At 34.4% G+C, this 18,573-nt stretch overlaps 1 protein-coding gene across 1 annotated transcript in view; it reads left to right on the top strand.

The window, feature by feature from the left end:
• The window catches only part of NSF (N-ethylmaleimide sensitive factor, vesicle fusing ATPase), a 189,343-nt gene that overhangs the window by 96,510 nt on the left and 74,260 nt on the right, over positions 1-18,573 (top strand). Inside the window, exons 14-15 of the mRNA XM_051994904.1 lie at positions 10,410-10,566; positions 11,862-11,995. Of these exons, the coding sequence (XP_051850864.1) occupies positions 10,410-10,566; positions 11,862-11,995 (291 nt within the window). The remainder of the gene's footprint in view (positions 1-10,409; positions 10,567-11,861; positions 11,996-18,573) is intronic.

Genomic DNA, 18,573 nt, shown 5'->3' with positions numbered 1-18,573 from the left:
ATTTGGCCTCACCCTCTGCCTTAATCCCTGGCTTCCTTCTTAGTTTCCTGGTTGCCTACTCTGGCATCAGACCTTTACTAGTCTCTTTCTCCTGCTTTTTTCACAGTTCTCAATCTGGAACTAGTTCCATTTTCTGCTGTGGCTTTAACAGTCTGCAGTAAGATATTGGAAATCACTTTGCTCTCAGGTTTCTTTTACTGCCCTCCTGAGACAAATGTTCAGATGCTGAATTTTCCCTGTTTCCTATTCAGGCTCTCAGTAATATACAAGCAGACCCCCATTCCCTATGTAGTTACCTCTCAGGAGAGCACTTCTGTCCCTACTTGTGTTCTGACAGTCCAAGACCAGAGTCTGGCTCCAGGCACATAATTACTGGAGTTAATGCTACCTTGTGATACACATATTTACTGGATGGCTTGAGATCCATTTGAAGGAGTTTATACACTTTTTCTTTTCCCATCTCTGTCACCTTCAGGCCTATATAATTGGAGCTAGTTTTCCCTTGCTTCAATTGCCTGTGCATTTACCTGAACTGATTTTGGCTTCTTTAGTTGAGTTCCTTTATCTCACTCCCATTTCCTGTGCACTACTGGACTGGATTGACCTCCAATTCTTTTTGGATTTCTTTACCATTGGTTTTTCTTGGATTGTTTTCAGTTTATGTAAGAGAGCTTGGCTTTTTGTGAATCCATCTTACTTAGAATTCAATGCATAAATTTTAACAGACATTTAAATTTTGGAAATAAAAAATATCTCAGTAATTGGCTAGATAGAAATGAAGAAGTGATCTGATAACACTTGAATGGTTTTGAAGATGATTTGAGAAGATAAAAGAAATAGGGAAACAAGGATTGATATGCATCACCTTTATTTTTTTTATAAGTAATATGTAAATTTTTCCAATTACATGTAAAAATAGTTTTCAACATACATTTTTATAAGATTTCAAATTACAAATTTTTTTCCATCTCTCTTTTCTCTCTTCCCTCCCAAGACAGGAAACAATCTGATATAGAATTTATATGTGCAGTCATGGAAACATATTTCCACATTAGTCACATTGTAAAAGAATAAACAACAAAAGGGAAGAGCTACCAAAAATAGTAAAAATAATATGCTTTGATTTGCATTCAGACCTATGCTTTTTTCTCTGGATAGGGACAGCATTTTCCAATATGAATTTTAGAATTGTCTTGGATTCTTGTATTGTCACTGTATTGCTAATAAGAGCTAAGTTAATTATGGTTGATCATCACACAGTATTACTGTTACTGTGTACAATGTTCCCCTTATTCTGCTCATTTCATTCATTACCAAATCATGTAAGTCTTTTCGAATTTTTCTGAAATTCACCTGCTCATCATTTCTTATAGCACAATAGTATTCTATTATATTAATATACCACAACTTGTTCAGCTATTCCCCAAATGATGAACATCCTCTCATTTTCCAGTTTTTGCCATCACAAAAAGAGCTGCCATAAATATTTTTATACATGGAGATGCTTTTCCCCTTTTTTAATGATCTCTTTGAGATGTAGACTTAGTAGTGGTATTGCTGGATTAAAGGATATATACTGTTTGGTAATCCTTTGGGCATGCTTCCAAACTGTCCTCCACATTGATTGCATCACTTCACAACTGCACCAGCAATGCATTAATATTCTAGTTTTTCCACATTTTCTCCAACATTGATCATTTTCCTTTTCTGTCATATTAATAATTTGATAGGTTTGAGTTAGTACCTCAAGAGTTGTTTGAATTTGCATTTCTCTAATCAAGATTATTTAGAGCATTTTTTCCATATGACTATAGATACTTTTAATTTCTTCATCTGAAAATTGCTTGTTCATATCCTTTGACCTTTTGTCAGTTAGGAAATGATTTATATTCTTATATTATTGAAGTTAATATTTCTAGTACAATATTGAATAAGTAGTAATGACATTAGGCATCCTCGTTTCATTCCTGATCTTATTGGAAAGGCTTCTAGCTTATCTCCATTATAGATATTGCTTAGTGATGGTTTTAGATAGATACTACTTATCATTTTTAAGAAAGCCCCATTTATTCCTATACTCTCTAGTGTTTTTTAACAGGAATAGGTGCTATATTTTGTCAAAAGCTTTTTTTGCCTCCATTGAGATATGATTTTTGTTGCTTTTGTTATTGATATGGTCAGTTATACTAATAGTTTTCTTAATATTGAATCAGCTCTGCAGTCCTGATATAATTCTCACCTGGTCATAGTATATTATCTTAGTGATAAATTTCTGTAATCTCTTTGTTAATATTTTATTTAAAAATTTTAAATCAATACTTTTTAAGGGAAATTGTTCTTGAATTTTCTTTCTACATTTTGGCTCTTCCTGGTTTAGGTATCAGCACCATATCTATGTCATAAAAGGAATTTGAGAGAACTTGTTCCCTACATTTCCTGCACACTATGGATACTCTCAATTCATGTATAGATGATTCTCATAAACATTTTGTAACAGTGAGCATATAGGTGTTGATGGCTATTGATGTCCTCGCTCCCAGTTTTGGTTTTAACAAGGTATTAGGAAGACTGCATACACTATGTTCCCATAATTTAGATACCTTGTGTATCAACTCTTCAATATTCTCACAATAGTGTCTATTCCAGAATGGAAATCCTCCCCCTCCCTCCCCCCCCCCCTCTCTCTTTCTTTCTCTCTCTCTCTCTCTTTCTCTTTCTTTCTCTCTCTCTCTCTCTCTCTCTCTCTCTCTCTCTCTCTCTCTCTCTCTTTCTTTCTCTCTCTCTCTCTCTCTCTCTCTCTCTCTCTATATATATATATATATATACACATATATATTCACATATATATGTATATACATATACATATATATGTGTATATATATATATAATCTAATTTGGCCATTTTAAAAAGTTTTTTGTTTTATTTTTCCCATTTATACACCACTTAATAAACATTTGTTACTATGATGCTAATGTCCAAGTGCAGTAGCTTGGGGGGGGAGGGGGCAAAAAGTCTGTCATAATAATCTTGGAGCTCTTTTTTATTTTTCTTCAATTTGTAATCATCTTCAGTATTTATCTCCAAATTCCATTGGAATGACTTTTCTTCAACTGGGTCTCCTGCCAATCTTTTTTCAAACTGATTTAACCCTCTGGTGCTTTTCTCTCCCAAATGTTCACTCAGTCAGTGGACATGGACCTCACATTTAGATTGCTGAAAGTTAAATGAAAGATTTTTTTTTAGTTGTGTTTTAGTCATGAACTAGTCGTGGGAATTTACTTAGCAAAAATACTGGAGTTATTTGCATTTCCTTCTCCAACTCATTTTACAGATGAAGAAACTGTAGCAAACAGGATTAAATGACTTGCCCAAGATCTCACAGTGAGTGTCTGAAGCCAGATTTGAACTCACAAAGAAGAATCTTCCTGTGGCACTAGCTCCTCCTATCAAAGTGTAGAATCAATCTAAAAACTGATTTTTATCACTCTCTGTTCCTTTTCCCACCAATTAACTGGTCACTTCAGACACTAAAGAAATCCACATAGGACTGAGAGCTATTTTATACTGGTAGTCCTTTTAAGTACAGAGAATCAGAATAAAAAAACAAAGTTCTAAAGAGGGAAGAAGAGAAAGTCCATTGACATAGCAGAATAGTCACTTTGAAGAGGAGGCTGATATAATAATCAGAATTTGAGGGAAATAATTATAGGCATTGGGAGATGACTGTTTTTTCTGACCTGGTAATATTCCTCATTTCCTAAATGACTGCTAAGTCTTAGTCCAGTACTGTCTCCATAAAGAATAAATGAAGACTAGGGTTCTACATCTCCTCACAATGGGCAGCTAGGTGATACAATAAATAGAGCACCAGGCCTGGAGTAAGGAGAATTTGAGTTCAAATCTGATCTCAGGCACTTACTAGCTATGTAACCTTGAATAAGTCACTTATCTCTATTTGTCTGTTTTCTCATCTGTAAAATGAGTTGGAGAAGAAAATGACAAATAACTCTTGTAAATTTGCCCAAAAAAAAAAAAAAAAAGAAAGAAAGAAAGAAAAGAAAAAAGAAAAAGAACCTAAATGAGGTCATAAAGAATCAGGAATGACTAAAACAACTAAATAAGAAAAAATACCCTCCACATATACATATGCATTATAGATAGATATAGATATCCACACATATATGTGATGTTTTTTACATACAATACTCTTTTTACTTTCTAACATTTTGTCTATCTTGTTCCCTTTGAGTAAGTTATGTATTTCCAGATGTATATTCCACTAATTGGATAAACTCTACTAATAAAAGTGATATTTAGGTGAAAAAAAAAAAAGAATGAAGACACATATGGGAGAGTGGGGAGCAGAGGAGAGAATAAAGAAGCAGAGGACAGTATGTTTGAAGTAGTATAATCTGGAAATAGCCAGGAAGTGTTAAATATGGTGGTCTGGTTCTGGACAAAGTAAGACCAAAAGCTTATTTATGAAGCCCAGGGTCCCAAAGACAGAAATCCAGAGTTCTCGTGGGAGGTAGAGGACTAGTGTATAGACAGCATGATTTGGAAGTGGTAAGCTTTGGACATGGTGATCAACAAATAACATTACAAAAAAATGAAATTACCTTTAATGATTACATTTAAACAAACAAGAAAAGACTCATTGTTGATTTGGGATATTCCTAAATTAATTGTCTCTAAAGTCAGACCATCAACTTGTCAGAACAAAGATCAGAATTAGTAAAAAAGTAGAAAAAATAGAGAGAAATAGAGAAAAGGTTATAACATGCAATTGAAGTAATTTAATACTAACCTATATAAATAATGATTGCTGATTAAAATAGGAAATCGAATTTAATTGATATAGGCCCAGTTGTTAGAGAAAACCAGAAAAGTCCAGAAAGTACCTTAGCAGATTTTGCCATATTTACCAAGCAGAGATGGAAGCCAAAGGCAATACTGGGTTAAAATTTAAATTGATTTGTAAAATAGTTTTTAAAAAGATGATGGATGATTATGAGAAGTATCATCTCATAATAGAGAGAGAAGCACCAGAGGGTAAAATCAATTTAAAGAAAGCTTGGCAGGAGACCCAGTTGGAGGAAAGTCATCCCAAAGGCATTTAAAGTTGATTATTGAAGGTGTCTACAAACTGAAGAAAAACAAACAAGAGCTGTAAAGATTCTCATGACAAAATTTTTGCCTCCAAAAGCCACTGCACTTGGATTCTAGCATCACAATATCAAATGTTTAGAAGTAGTGTACAAATGGGAAAACAAAACAAAACTTTTTAAAATAGCCAAATTAGATAGAGAGAATCTCCATTTCAGAAAAGACACCATTGTGAGGGCATTGAATAATTGATGCACAGAGTATTTAAATTATGGGAATATACTAGATGTGTGAAGAGTCTTTACTAATACTTTGTGAAAACTAAAACTGGGAGTGACGACATCAATAACTGCCATCCTACATTCCTGATTACCCATTTTTACAAAAGTCATCTATCCATGAATTTAAAGTATCTATATTGTGGGCATTAGTAGGGAACAAGTAGGTTTTTGTGAGTAGGATTCAACAATGGACTTCACTTTTACTATTTCATAATTAAATAGAAAATACAGAGCATACAAGTTTCTATTCTTGTTATTGTTGTTTGTTTTTTTTAAAGCTTTTATTTCAATAGAACAAAATGTTGCTTTATAGTTTCCTTTCTAATTAAAAGAAGCTAGCCAAGGACTGAGCTGGGTATCTTCCATCTTGTCCTAAAACACATTTTCCCTTTCCTTAGAATCTATCATTTCTGGATGTATACTATATTCTCCCCAGCCTCTAGTGAGAAGAGAATCAGACTTTTCTCTGAGTACATGTACTCTGAAGGAAGGTAGCAAGGGTCAGACCAAAAATCCCAAGGGATTTTTCCCTGCCCTAGAATCTACTGCTTGTTGCCATGCCACCTGAAGACCAGGCTAAGTTCCACCTATGTTAGAATACAAGACATCTTTTACCTCCTGCTACCAACCATGATGTGGAAAACCAGCATCACCTCTGTCATTGAATAACTTCTCCTGAGATTCATGTAACTCATCTCTACTTCCCAATCAAAATCTTGTAGCTATTGTATACATGTTTCCATATCACTCCCCAACTTAATAAATTGAGCACATAACACAATTTTTCTCTTCTCCCCAACTCCTACCTTCACATGCAGAAACTTCAGCATACATACTTACTTTCTCTCAAGCTCCCTAACCCCTCAATTACTCAGTACTCACTTCCTAAAGGTCGCTCCTCTACCCCTCCTCAGCCACACACAAGCACAGTTATTTCCTTGATCTTGCCATCACCCACAAATAGGCCACCTCCATGTTCAAGAATTCCACACTACTTAACCGACCATACTCTATTGACTTTTCACTCTCCCTCTGATTTTCCTTACATAAACTAATTCTTCATTCATATCGTGATCTGTAATCCCTCAACACTTCAGTTCTCTCACAGGCCATTTACCCTTCCTCAGCCACTCTGTTCTTTTCCTCATCTTGATCTCTTGGGGAACCGATTCAGCTTTACACTGGTCCTCTCCTCTTGAACCTCTAGACTTCTTATTATTTAAATTATTGCTCCCTACTGAGCCTCAACCTTGGATCATTCCCACTATTTGCTGCTTTCATGCCCATAATGTGCTGCTGAATGGAAATTTCACCTGATTCCACTACAGATTTGTTCTACAACTTCAGCTGGGCCCTCCCTGCTACTAAGCAATCCTCTACCTCCCCTATCAACTCACTATCCCGCTCTCCACAGTAGCTTTTCAGCAGAGAACTTTGCCTTATGTTTTATAAGAAAAAAAATGTAGCCATTTGCTGTGAACTCCCCCTTCTTTCCTCTTCCTCATTTCATCCGATGTAATTTCTGCCTTTATCTCCTCAATTTTGTCTCACAGATGAGGAGGCTATACTCCTTCTCCAGGTTAATCCCTTTACCTCCTCAAGTAGTCCTCTATCCTTCACAGATTGTCTTCTGTCATCCCCACTCTTGAATTTCTTATTGTGAATTTCTTTCTTACTCCTGGTTCATTACCTGTCTGCAGACATACCCAGGTCTCCCCATCCTCAAAAAAAGAGTCCCCCCCAAAAAAAACCCCCTAAAAACCTTCACTGGATTTTTCTTTCTTTCTCTGCTGACTTTCATCCTATAGCTTATCTGACCTTTGCAGCTAAACGCTTTGAAAAGACTATCTATAATAGTTATCGTTACTTTCCCTCATTTTCTTTTTTTTTTAATAACTATTTACAATTCAACTATTATTTCACCAAAACTGTTCTTTTACTAATGACTTCTTAGTTGCCAAATCCAGGGGTTTTTTCTCAATCTTCATTCTTTTTTATCTCTCTGTGGCTTTTGACACTGTTGCTTATTCTCTCTTGGATATTCTTTTCTTTTTATGTTTTCAGGGCAACTGTCTTTCTTGGTTTTCCTCTTATATGACCACGTCTTCTAAGCCTCCTTTGCTGGATCTTCCTCCAGATCATCTCAATAACCCTAGGTGTCTCCTAGAATTCTACCCTGGACCATTTTCTTCCTCTAGGCTATGTCATTTGGTGAGCTCATCAGCTCTCATGGATTTAATTACTATCTCTATGCTGATAATTGTCAAATCTACCTATCCTGCCCTAACTTCTTTGCTGACCTCCAGTTTCATATCTCCAACTGCTTTTCAGACATTTTGAACTAAATGTCCATTAGTCATCTTAAACTCGATGTTTCTAAAACAGAACTCATTTTCTTTCCTTCAAACTCTCTCCTGCCTCCAATTTTTCCTGTTACTGTCAAGGACAATGCCATCCTCCTAGTATCCTATGCTGGTAATCTAATAGTCATCTTGGATTCTTCACTATCTCTCACACACACACACACACACACACACACACACACACACTCACTCACTCTCTCTCTCTCTCTCTCTCTCTCTTTTTCTCTATTTCTCTGTTTCTCTTTCCCTCTCTCTCCCTCCCTTAAACTATTGATCAGGTCTATTGATTCTTAAAATAATTCAGAAATAAGAAATTCAACCTTTGCAAAATTTCTTCTATAGGTTGTCTTGTTTCTGACACTGCCATCACTCTAATGCAAACCCTAGGCATTTCCTCCCTGGATTATTACAATAACTTGCTGATGAGTCCACCATTCCATTACTCTACTGCATTTTCTTATTTCATTCCATTCTCCATTCAGTTTCTTAAGTGATTTTCCTAAAGCATAGCTTCAATCATGTCAATAAACTCCAGGGGCTCTGTATCACTTCTAGTTTTAAATACAAAATCCTTTCTTATGCATTCAAAGCCCTTAATAATCTAGCCTCCCCCTTCCTTTCCAATCTTCTTACACCTTGCTTCCTGACACATAATCTTCAATCCAGTGACATTGAACTTCTGACTCTTCCATGAACCAGACATATTCCACCTTTTGGCTTCAGGAATTCTCTCTGATTGTCCTCCATCCCTGGAGCATTCTCCCTCCTCTGCTCTACCTAGTGGTTTCCCTGGCTTCCTAACTAAATGCAATTTTCTGCAGGAAGCTTTTCTAAACTGTTCTTAATTCTAGTGCCTTCCATCTTTGAATTATTTCTTATAAATCCTGTTTGTAGTTTATTTGTACATGTTTGTTTGTTTGTATCTCCCTCATTAAATTGTAAGCCACTTGAGGACAAGTGCTGTCTTTTGCCTTTTTTTTTTTTTTTTTTTAAATCTCCCCAGTGCTTAGCACAGTACCTGGCACATAGTAGATGCTTACTTAAATGTTTATTGACTGATTGATAAGGCATCTCTTACATGAATACTAAAGTCATAATGGTAATTTATTAACCATATTTCAACAGACACCTGTTTTAAACTTATTGATGGATAGTAATTTGAAAAAATAAATATCATGATTTAGCAAGTGCAGTGTTCTTCTTCCATTTGGATCTCTGCATCTTTGTGAGACTTTTTCTTCAGCCATTAAAACTAAGGATTGACCAACCATTCTGGAGAGCGATCTGGAATTATGCCCAAAAAATTATCAAACTGTGCATACATACCCTTTGATCCAGCAGTGCTACTGCTGGGCTTATACCCCAAAGAGATACTGAAGAAGGGAAAGGGACCTGTATGTGCCAAAATGTTTGTGGCAGCCCTTTTTGTAGTGGCTAGAAACTAGAAATTGAATGGATGCCCATCAATTGGAAAATGGTTGGGTAAATTGTGGTATATGAACGTTATGGAATATTATTGTTCTGTAAGAAATAACCAGCAGGAGGAATACAGAAAGACTTACATGAACTGATGCTAAGTGAAATGAGCAGAACCAGGAGATCATTATATACCTCAGCAACGATACTGTTTGAGTATGTATTCTGATGGAAATGGATTTCTTTGACAAAGAGAAGATCTAACTCAATTTCAATCGATCAATGATGGACAGAAGCAGCTACACCCAAAGAAAGAACACTGGGAAATGAGTATAAACTGCTTGCATTTTGGTTTTTCTTCCCGGATTATTTTTACCTTCTGAATCCAATTCTTCCTGTGCAATAAGAGAACTGTTCGATTCTGCACATATATATTGTATCTAGGCTATACTGTGACATATTTAACATATATAAGACTGCCTGCCATCTAGGGGAGGTGGGGAGGGAGGGAAAGGAAAAGTCAGAACAGAAGTGAGTGCAAGGGATAATGTTATAAAAAAATTACCCAGGCATATGTTCTGTCAATAAAAAGTTATAATTATTAAAAAAAATAATAATAAAAAATAAAATAAAAACCTAAGGATTGAAATAAATTGAACATAGAACCAGATCTTCAAGATTTAAAGAAAAAATAATGGAAGTCTATTTGACAACATTGTTCTCACTGAAAATATTATTATTAACTAATATGTTTTGGGAAGCACAAAAATGTTTTTCCTTTTGATAAATAAAATAATTTAAATTTTATTTGCTATTTTATAATGTACATATATTTGTATAGTGTGTGCATGTATAAACATATATGTTATGTTATCCATATATATGGTATATGTATATTTGTATACATAAGTACATAAAAATATATTGTAGTATGTGATCAGAAATATTTTTCTAATGGGGTGCAGGATCAAAAACATTTGGAAACTACTCCAAATCACTAAAAGTCAGATTTGCATTGTGGTTTTTTTTTTGTCCTAGGAGCAAAAAAATAAATGGGCAATTACAACTCAGACTTTTGCTTTTAAGGCATGTTACATTGATTCAAGATAGTGTGAGTACTTTTAGTACATTGGTAATTGCTAATGATCTCCTGTGCCTTTTAAATGCTTTTCTTTCTTTCCCTTTTTTTTTTTTCCCCATTCTGATGACTACTGTTCTTTGAACTGCCCTTTTCCAAAACAGGCATTTGGAACAAACCAGGAGGATTATGCAAGTTACATCATGAATGGTATCATCAAATGGGGTGACCCAGTCACTAGAGTGCTAGAAGATGGCGAGCTCTTGGTCCAGCAAACTAAAAATAGTGACCGAACACCTTTAGTTAGCGTTCTTTTGGAAGGTAAGAAAAGATGATGAGCTGAAGTGATAATAGCAAGAAGTTGTATATGAGTGATACAGAATTATAATTTTTTTATGAATACTTAGTAGGGTTTAAAAAATTAATCTGAGTCTTTAGGATCTAAAATAAGTGCATATTGCACATAACTTGATATTTTGTTGCTTTTAGTAGTTTAATAGGATAACATTTATATCTCCCACTAAACTCCTTTTTCACTTAAAGTTCCCTGCTACCCATTTATCACTGGATTACAGTTTTTTGTTACTTTCTAATTACTTTAGTGTGGTGATCTAGTCTTTCCAACTGGATCATCAGTACTTTGAAGATAAGGATTCTAGTTTGAAAAAAATTTTTTCTTGTGGAACCTCAAGGGTTTAGCTTACATAAAGAAACAAAGATTTCAAATACCTACTTTATCAGTAATACAAATTCACTTTTAACCCTGTGAGCCTTTCTAGAGAAATTTTCATAGTTTGTAATCATAAACTCCATAACTTATGACAGATGTGGGTAAGTTAAATGACCTTATGGATAAAGCTTAATGTCAAAGGACCTGGACTGTACTACTGTATGATTTCTAAATATAATTCTGAACTGGTCATTTAACCTACATTTACTTAAATGAAAAATAGAAATTTTTACAATAGAAGTACCTAACCTTCCCTAAGAAGCTTGTAGTGTGGGCCAGGTAAGCTCCACGCAAAATATTTTGCAAACTGAAGCACAATGAGTATCAGTGATCTTCTAAGAAGGAAGGTTGGCTGATTAGCATCTTAGAACTTTAAAAAAGGTCTTTCAACAAAATTTTATATTAACTTAGTCTTTAAAGATACATGTGAATTTTGTAATTGAGTTTCATCAAAAAGAAAGATTTACTTTCAGTAAGTCATCTTTGGAAAAGAAATTTTTTTTCCCAACCTTCACTTGGGATATAAAATTCTTTGAAACAAATAGTTTGACAAACATTTGATGATAAGCATTGATATAGATTGAGACTTAAAAAAGTTTTCATGGGGGGGGGAGGGGAGTAATAAGATATAGAAAATTTACATTTTATTTTTTTAATCAAAAAAATTTTCAAGGACCATAAAAGGGAACATATTTTTAACCATATATGGGAGCAATGTTCATCAGTTTATTAAATATAGGTGTTGCTGAGATAGAGTGGCAGGAAATGTTAGAAATTAGTTTAAGGCCTCAGTACTTGATAATAAATGTTTAAGCTTTGTTTTATTCTTTTTAATCCAGCATTTTTTTTTTTACTATCTTGGCTGCTGTATTGTGTCTTTATTCAGGCCCTCCTCACAGTGGAAAGACAGCTTTAGCAGCAAAAATTTCTGAGGAATCCAACTTCCCCTTCATCAAGATCTGTTCCCCAGATAAAATGATTGGCTTTTCTGAAACAGCCAAATGTCAAGCCATGAAGAAGGTATCAGAATTTTTGCTTTAATTTTATATGGCTTTATATGTCTATTATAGCAACAAGGTGCTTTTTGAGTACAATATAGTCTCCTGCAAAGTATCTGAAGTAATTTGGGAAGCAGTAGTTTGAATATTTCAGAAGTTATCAATAACTAACTTTGGAGTACACTAGGTGATTATTTTCCAATAGATTTAACTTTTTTCAAGTAGATATTTAAATTTTTGTTCATTTTTTGAGTATACATTCACTAAGAACAAGAGAAGAAGGGATGGGCATTGCAGAAGTGCCCAAGACTGTGTACTTGAGGTTGAGCAGGTTAAGCACTTGAAATGAAAACAAAACATACTAAGATCTGCAAACCAGATTATTTGAACATGAACAAAAAAGTCAAATTGAACAGTAGATAAGTAGCATTGTGAGAGTATTCTCAATGATTCCTAAATGAGGAAGGCTGGATGCTACCTGTGATTCATAGTCTTGATGGCAACTTAAAGCTATTTTCTCTTTCTTGTACTCTTTCTTTTCTTTATGTGTATAGCTAAAGCCTGTTTTGTTCTGAAGTATCAATGAATAGAAAGACATAGAATAGAATCAATGAGCTGACAAATGACCTTAAGATATCATTTAGTTCAGTTTCTTATCTTCAGGAAGGTGAAAATTTCAGTCATACAGAATGAGTTGAATATTTTTTGAAGAAAAAAGGAGAGAGAGTCGAAAAGATAAAAATAAGCTCCAAGGATGGGGACTTCCACTTATTGTCTGGAAGCCAATGTCTTTATTGGTATTTCAATACGCCCAACAACATTCCTACACAGAAAGCATGTGAGTTTCAGTCCTGCCTCAGACACTACTTGGCTCTGGTTGTGTCCCTGTTCAAGTAACTTAACCTTCTCCTAGCTTTAGTTTCCTCATCTGTAAAGTGTCGATAATAATAACATCTAACTCATTGTGAGGATCAAATGATATGAGTAGATTTTCACAAACCTTAAAAAGCACTATATAAATGTTAGCTATATTTGTTGTTATTCAGCCTAATTCTATTTTTCTCTTATTTGTGAACAATGAGACAAGGAAATATGTGAGGATATTTTGATTTGAGGGATAATAGTCTTAAGGACTGACTTACTTCCTAGTCAAGTAGTCTTATGTGTCTTTCTTTCATCATTGCTTATAGAGCAAGAATTGATAAATAATGTGATCCAAGATCACCTCAGTGTTTCTTTAGGGAGTAGATAGAAGAGAGAAAATGAAAAATGAAAGAAAAGTGAAACATGAGAAATTGAGCTTTTGTCTCAGTAGGTGGCAGGCAGTTTCTACTTATATTTCTGGAATAGATTGTTGGGGAAGGGTTTCGGTCTGGATTTATTTTGATTACTTCCTAAACAATTATTTGTAGACTATTGAAGGGTAAGGTTTATTATGTGAGTTCTATCTGTTCAGTAGATGTGTGTTTCAGAACTTTGGAATCCTTGTTTGTGTTAGTAAAAAAAAAAAAAAAAGTTTGAAGAGTCAAGGAAACAAAAGATATTTCATAGAAGCCAAAAAAACTTCAGTAGTATAATGTAAAAAAGAGTCCAACTTCATGACAATTGTTTCCCATGCCAGCTGAAATTCTTACATTCAAAATCCAGCTGAAATGATGGATGCCTCTTCCTAGAAGTTTTCCCCTCCTTCAGAAAGTTAGCATTTTCTCTGTATTTCTCACAGATGGATGGAGGAGGGAAGCATTTCTTTTCACTTAAGGACTCATTTGAATAATAGTTATTTGTAAATGCATATTATCAAGAACCATTTATTAGGCCCTTAATAAATACCTACTTTATTTATACCTACTAAAGAAAGGCATTAGTAGCACCTACTTCTAAGGAACTCGTGGTCTTTTTTTTTTTTTTTTTTTTTTGGCAGGGTAGGGTTGGAGGTAGAGGAGGGATTAGGTTATTTATTCCCAAAACAATATCAATGAACACTAAACCAAATTGGAGATCAAGCTAAGGTGTGTCTGTGTATCTTTATATGTAGTTAGAATTGGGGAGTAAAGAATAACTTCTCTCTATCCCCATGACTTACTTTTTTCCCAACATAATTACTCCATATTTAAGCCCATTTCCATACCCATAATATATAACAGCAACCAGTCACTACCAAAATATTCCTCCTTCTACCCCCATTTCCCTTAGAGAGTTTTGGGGAGAATAAGGTAATATTTGTGTGTAAGGAAGCTTGATTGCATCCTAAGAGAGTCCGAGCCTGGCATCTGTAATGTAAGGTACAAGAAAGATCCACTAAACACCAGAACAGATACCAGATCAGCTTTCTTTCTGGAATACCTTAATCTAGCCCTAACTCCTATCACTATTGGCCTGTTAAATCCCTTTCTCACCAGATTAAGTGATAATTGACTCTCAAGTTGAAATGTGATAAATCACAACTTTTCACTTTCAGGTATACCATGTTCCTCCTAAATACTTTTTCCCTATAGTCAATTCCACACCATCTCTCAATTTGTCCTTCCTAATGCCCAGAACTCTGAATTCTTCTTCCTACAACTTTAAGCAATTTCTCTAACATTGATTTGATACTCTAAGATATAAGACTTAAAAAAAAAATTTATGCTTTTCTGAAGCACAAGAAGTAAGCAATGTATATTCTAATGGAGGAGCATAATATGGACATAAATTGGTCTATGTAGAGTAGGTGGAATGGAAAGTACTAGCTGCTGTGATGGAGTAGAGATTACCAAGAAGGGCTTCCTGCAGAAGGTAGAATTTGAGCTGAGTTTTTTAAAAAGTCAGGGGAAAAAAGAAGAACATTTCAGATGTGGCAAATCGACAATGTAATGGTATGAAGAGAACAAAAGGAACAACAGCAAATGGGCCAGCATAGCTAGATAGTAGAGTATGTGGAGAAGAATAATATGCTAAAGACATGGAAAGATGGGAATGGGTTTTAAATATCCAAAAGAAGAGTTTGTATTTGATCCTAGAAGCATTATTAGACCTGTACTTTAGGAAAATCGTTTTGATAGCTGAGCACATTTGAATAAGTGGGAAGACACTTGAAATAAAAAGTCCAATTAGAAGGCTATTGTAATATATTAAGTGAAAGGTAATGAGGGTTTGAATTAGCATGTGATGACTTTGTGGGTAGAGAAAGGCAGACACATATGAGAGATGTTATAGGGAAAGAAATGATGAGATTTGTGAACTGATTGGATTTGTGGGATGATAAAGAGTGAGCCATCAAAGGGGAGGGAGTCAGAAAGTAAACAGTAGGAGAATATAAAAGCAGGGAAAACCCAAAGACTGAAATTACCAGAGAACTCAGGATGAAGAAAACTCCATTAAAGACTTTGAACATGAGTAAATAAACCAACAGGGAAATACTAATAACATGAGGAATATGGCCTAAATTAAATTTTCTCATTTCTGTTTATTTAAGTACACTGACACTCAAACTATTGATGTTTAATCTTCCCATCTCCTGTTTCATATCCCACTTACCTTGGTTCATAGATCTTACATTCCAGATTCCTATGCAACATTGATCTTTGCAACATCGGACTTGCCTTTCATCATCAGACACATCTGCAATTGAGCATCCTTTTGGCTTTGACCCAGCTGCTTTATTCTTCCTGATAATGCTCATCTTATGATGTCTTATATCTTTTATCATTTTCATACTGTCCATGGGTTTTTCTGGCAAAGATACTAGAATAGTTTGCCATTTCCTTCTCTAGTAGATCACTTTTTGTCTGAACTCTTCATTTTGACCTGTCTTAAGAGTTACATTATAGCTCATAGTTTCATTAATCTACATGAGTCCCTCCACCCAACAAGGCACTGATCCAAGAAGGGCATCATACTTTAGGATCAGAAAAATCAGAGTTCCTGCTTACATGTTATTGAACAAAACAAGGAAATTATAAAATCATGATGAATCAGTCATCTAGCATTGATTAAGCATTTATACTATGCCAAATACTAAATGCTGTGGATATAAAGAAAGGAAAAAAACAAAAACGATAGCCCCTGCTCTCAGGGAGCTCATAATCAAATAGGAGAGACAACTTCAAACAACTTTGTACAAAAATTATATAAAAAGGATAAACTGGGGAAAGTCTCAGAGGAAAGACACTAAGATTAAAAAAAGACTGGGGGGGAAAAAAAAGGCTTTTTACAGAAAATGGGGCTTGAGTTAAAATTGGAGCCAGGGAAGTGAGAATGAGGAAAGAGGGACATCCCAGACATGAGGTTCAGCCAATGGAAAAAATTCAGTTGAGAGATGGAATGACATGTTCAAAGAACAAGAAGGAAGCCAGTGTCACTCATTGAAGGCATAGCATATTGTTTAATTTCTCTAATACCTACCTTATACTTAAAGTTTATTGAATTGACTTTGGTTGAGTTATCAACAATTCAAGTGATCAAATAGTTATTAATCACATACTACATACTATCAGTCACTGTACTAAAAAGAAGATAGTCGTACTGTGTGACTAGTGATTCCTGAGGAAATGGTTCTTGTTTCTTTAAGACAGTCAATGAATTAGAACCCCCAAGAAGTATTTTGGTACCTCTTGTATATCGTTTAGCTGAAGGATTAAGTATGGAAAAAAAAAGCTCTGCAAACTTGTATTCATTATAAAATCCATCTAACTGAAAAATTAATCCTGGCCAGTTTTCATTTTGGTATAATTGCATTTCCATGTGTCTTGTCTCATATAAATGTTCAGAAGCAATAGTTATTCTTCTCTGATGTTGTTTATGCCAAGGTTTTTAAGTAGATGCCTATTCCTATTTTACATATATCTTTTTCTGAGCTGTGGGTGGAGGGAGTTCTATTTTTCTATAAAGTTTACCAAATTATTTTAGGCTGGGGCTAGGATCAAAGGCACTTTGTAAATGTAAGATATTATCACTTTTATTATTTTAATCTCTTGCAAATTGACTTGAGGGGGAAGGGAATGTGTGTTGATTTTAGAGGTTTAAATGGTTAAATTAATGACTTAATAACTTATGATTTAATCTTTAAGTTGCTGAAGCCTTTCAAGGTAGAGTTTGAGTGGAAGGCCAAAGAATATAAAAATAAGTGTCTATACAAGCTTACTCAAAATTATTCAGGCTTATGATTCACACTGTCTGGATCTTCCATGTACCTTAAAGGTATAAAAAAAAAAAGTCTTTCTGCTCCAACTTTATTTAAAAAAAAAATTAGAATCATACCAGATTGCTTCTATTTTTTGGCTTTACTTGGGTTAAGGAAGTAAGGGGAATATTCTCTACCCTGTAACTGAAATACATAGCAGAAAAAAGAATGAAACAAAGGTGTCTGAGGAATATTTTAGAAATATTGCAAAATCTTTCCCTGTGAATAGTTTCCACATTGTTGCTTAATGATAGGTTGACAAAGGCCTGAGGGCTCAAACCAGTCCTAAGATGCTGAGTTTTCCAGGTCGTAAAAGATCTTCTCTTTTTTGAAAGGGAAATACCAATGCCATTCTTTGATATTTCTGGTTTACCTTCCACCACTGGCCCTTTTCCTTCATAAATGGAAGTAGATATTTTCAAATGTTGAGTTTTCAGATCATGAGTAACTTTTCATGTTTTACAATTCTTAGGAGGGTAATTTCTTTAACTTCTTATTAAGGAAATAGTGACTGAATGCTTACTTTTAGAGAATTCTTGATACTTTCCAAAGGCTGTAGATTGTAGAATTCAGAATTATAGAAAACTTCACTCATGTGGATTAATTATAGAGAAGCCCACTTGAATTAATGATATTAGGAAAAAAATTTTAAATGTCATTTTAACATTTTTAAGAACTAGCAAATTATCATCATTTCCATATACAAAAAAGGCCTGAAAATGGGGCTTGTAAATGAAACTGCAAATCTATGTATAGCTTGTTCTTTTTAATATATATTATATTTAAAGTATTGCCAAAATTGCCTTGCTTGTTTGTGTCTCCTTCTGAATGGTTTTCTCAGTTTATTTTTTAAAATGTTCTATTGATGGTTCTGTCTTATCTCTGCCCTTCCCCCACACCATAAAATTTCTTTTTTGTAGCAAATATATAGGCAAACAAAAGAAATTTATATTATAATGTTCATGTCTAGAAATGTATAGCTCACCTCTCCCGCAAGTATGTTTATCAGTCTTCTGAAGTCAAGATTGGTTATTATATGGATCATAATTTTTAATGTTTCAAAGCTGTCTTCTTTTATGTTGTGTTCACTTTATTAAAAAACAAAACAAAACAAAACCCTTTTGGTTCTGCTAACTTTACACCCAAATCCTTCCAGGTTTCTCTAAATCCAGTCCTTCCATCATTTCTTAGAGTGCAGTAATATTCCAGCACATTCCTATACCATGACTTGTTTATCCATTTCCTGGTTGGCAATTATTTATTTTCTAGTTCTTTGTACCATAAAATAGTACTTCTATAAATATTTTTGTGCATATACATTCTTCAGGGGGAATATGCCTAAGAGTATCACTAAGTGAAAGAACATGTAAAGTTTAGTGATTTTTCGGGTATCGTTTCAAATTGGTTTCCAGAATTGTTGGATCTTTTCACAGCTCCAC

Source organism: Antechinus flavipes, chromosome 4 (assembly GCF_016432865.1).
Source record: "Antechinus flavipes isolate AdamAnt ecotype Samford, QLD, Australia chromosome 4, AdamAnt_v2, whole genome shotgun sequence".
Classification (NCBI taxonomy): domain Eukaryota; kingdom Metazoa; phylum Chordata; class Mammalia; order Dasyuromorphia; family Dasyuridae; genus Antechinus; species Antechinus flavipes.
Note: the sequence above shows the minus strand (reverse complement) of the source record. Positions and strands in the feature narration are given on the sequence as shown.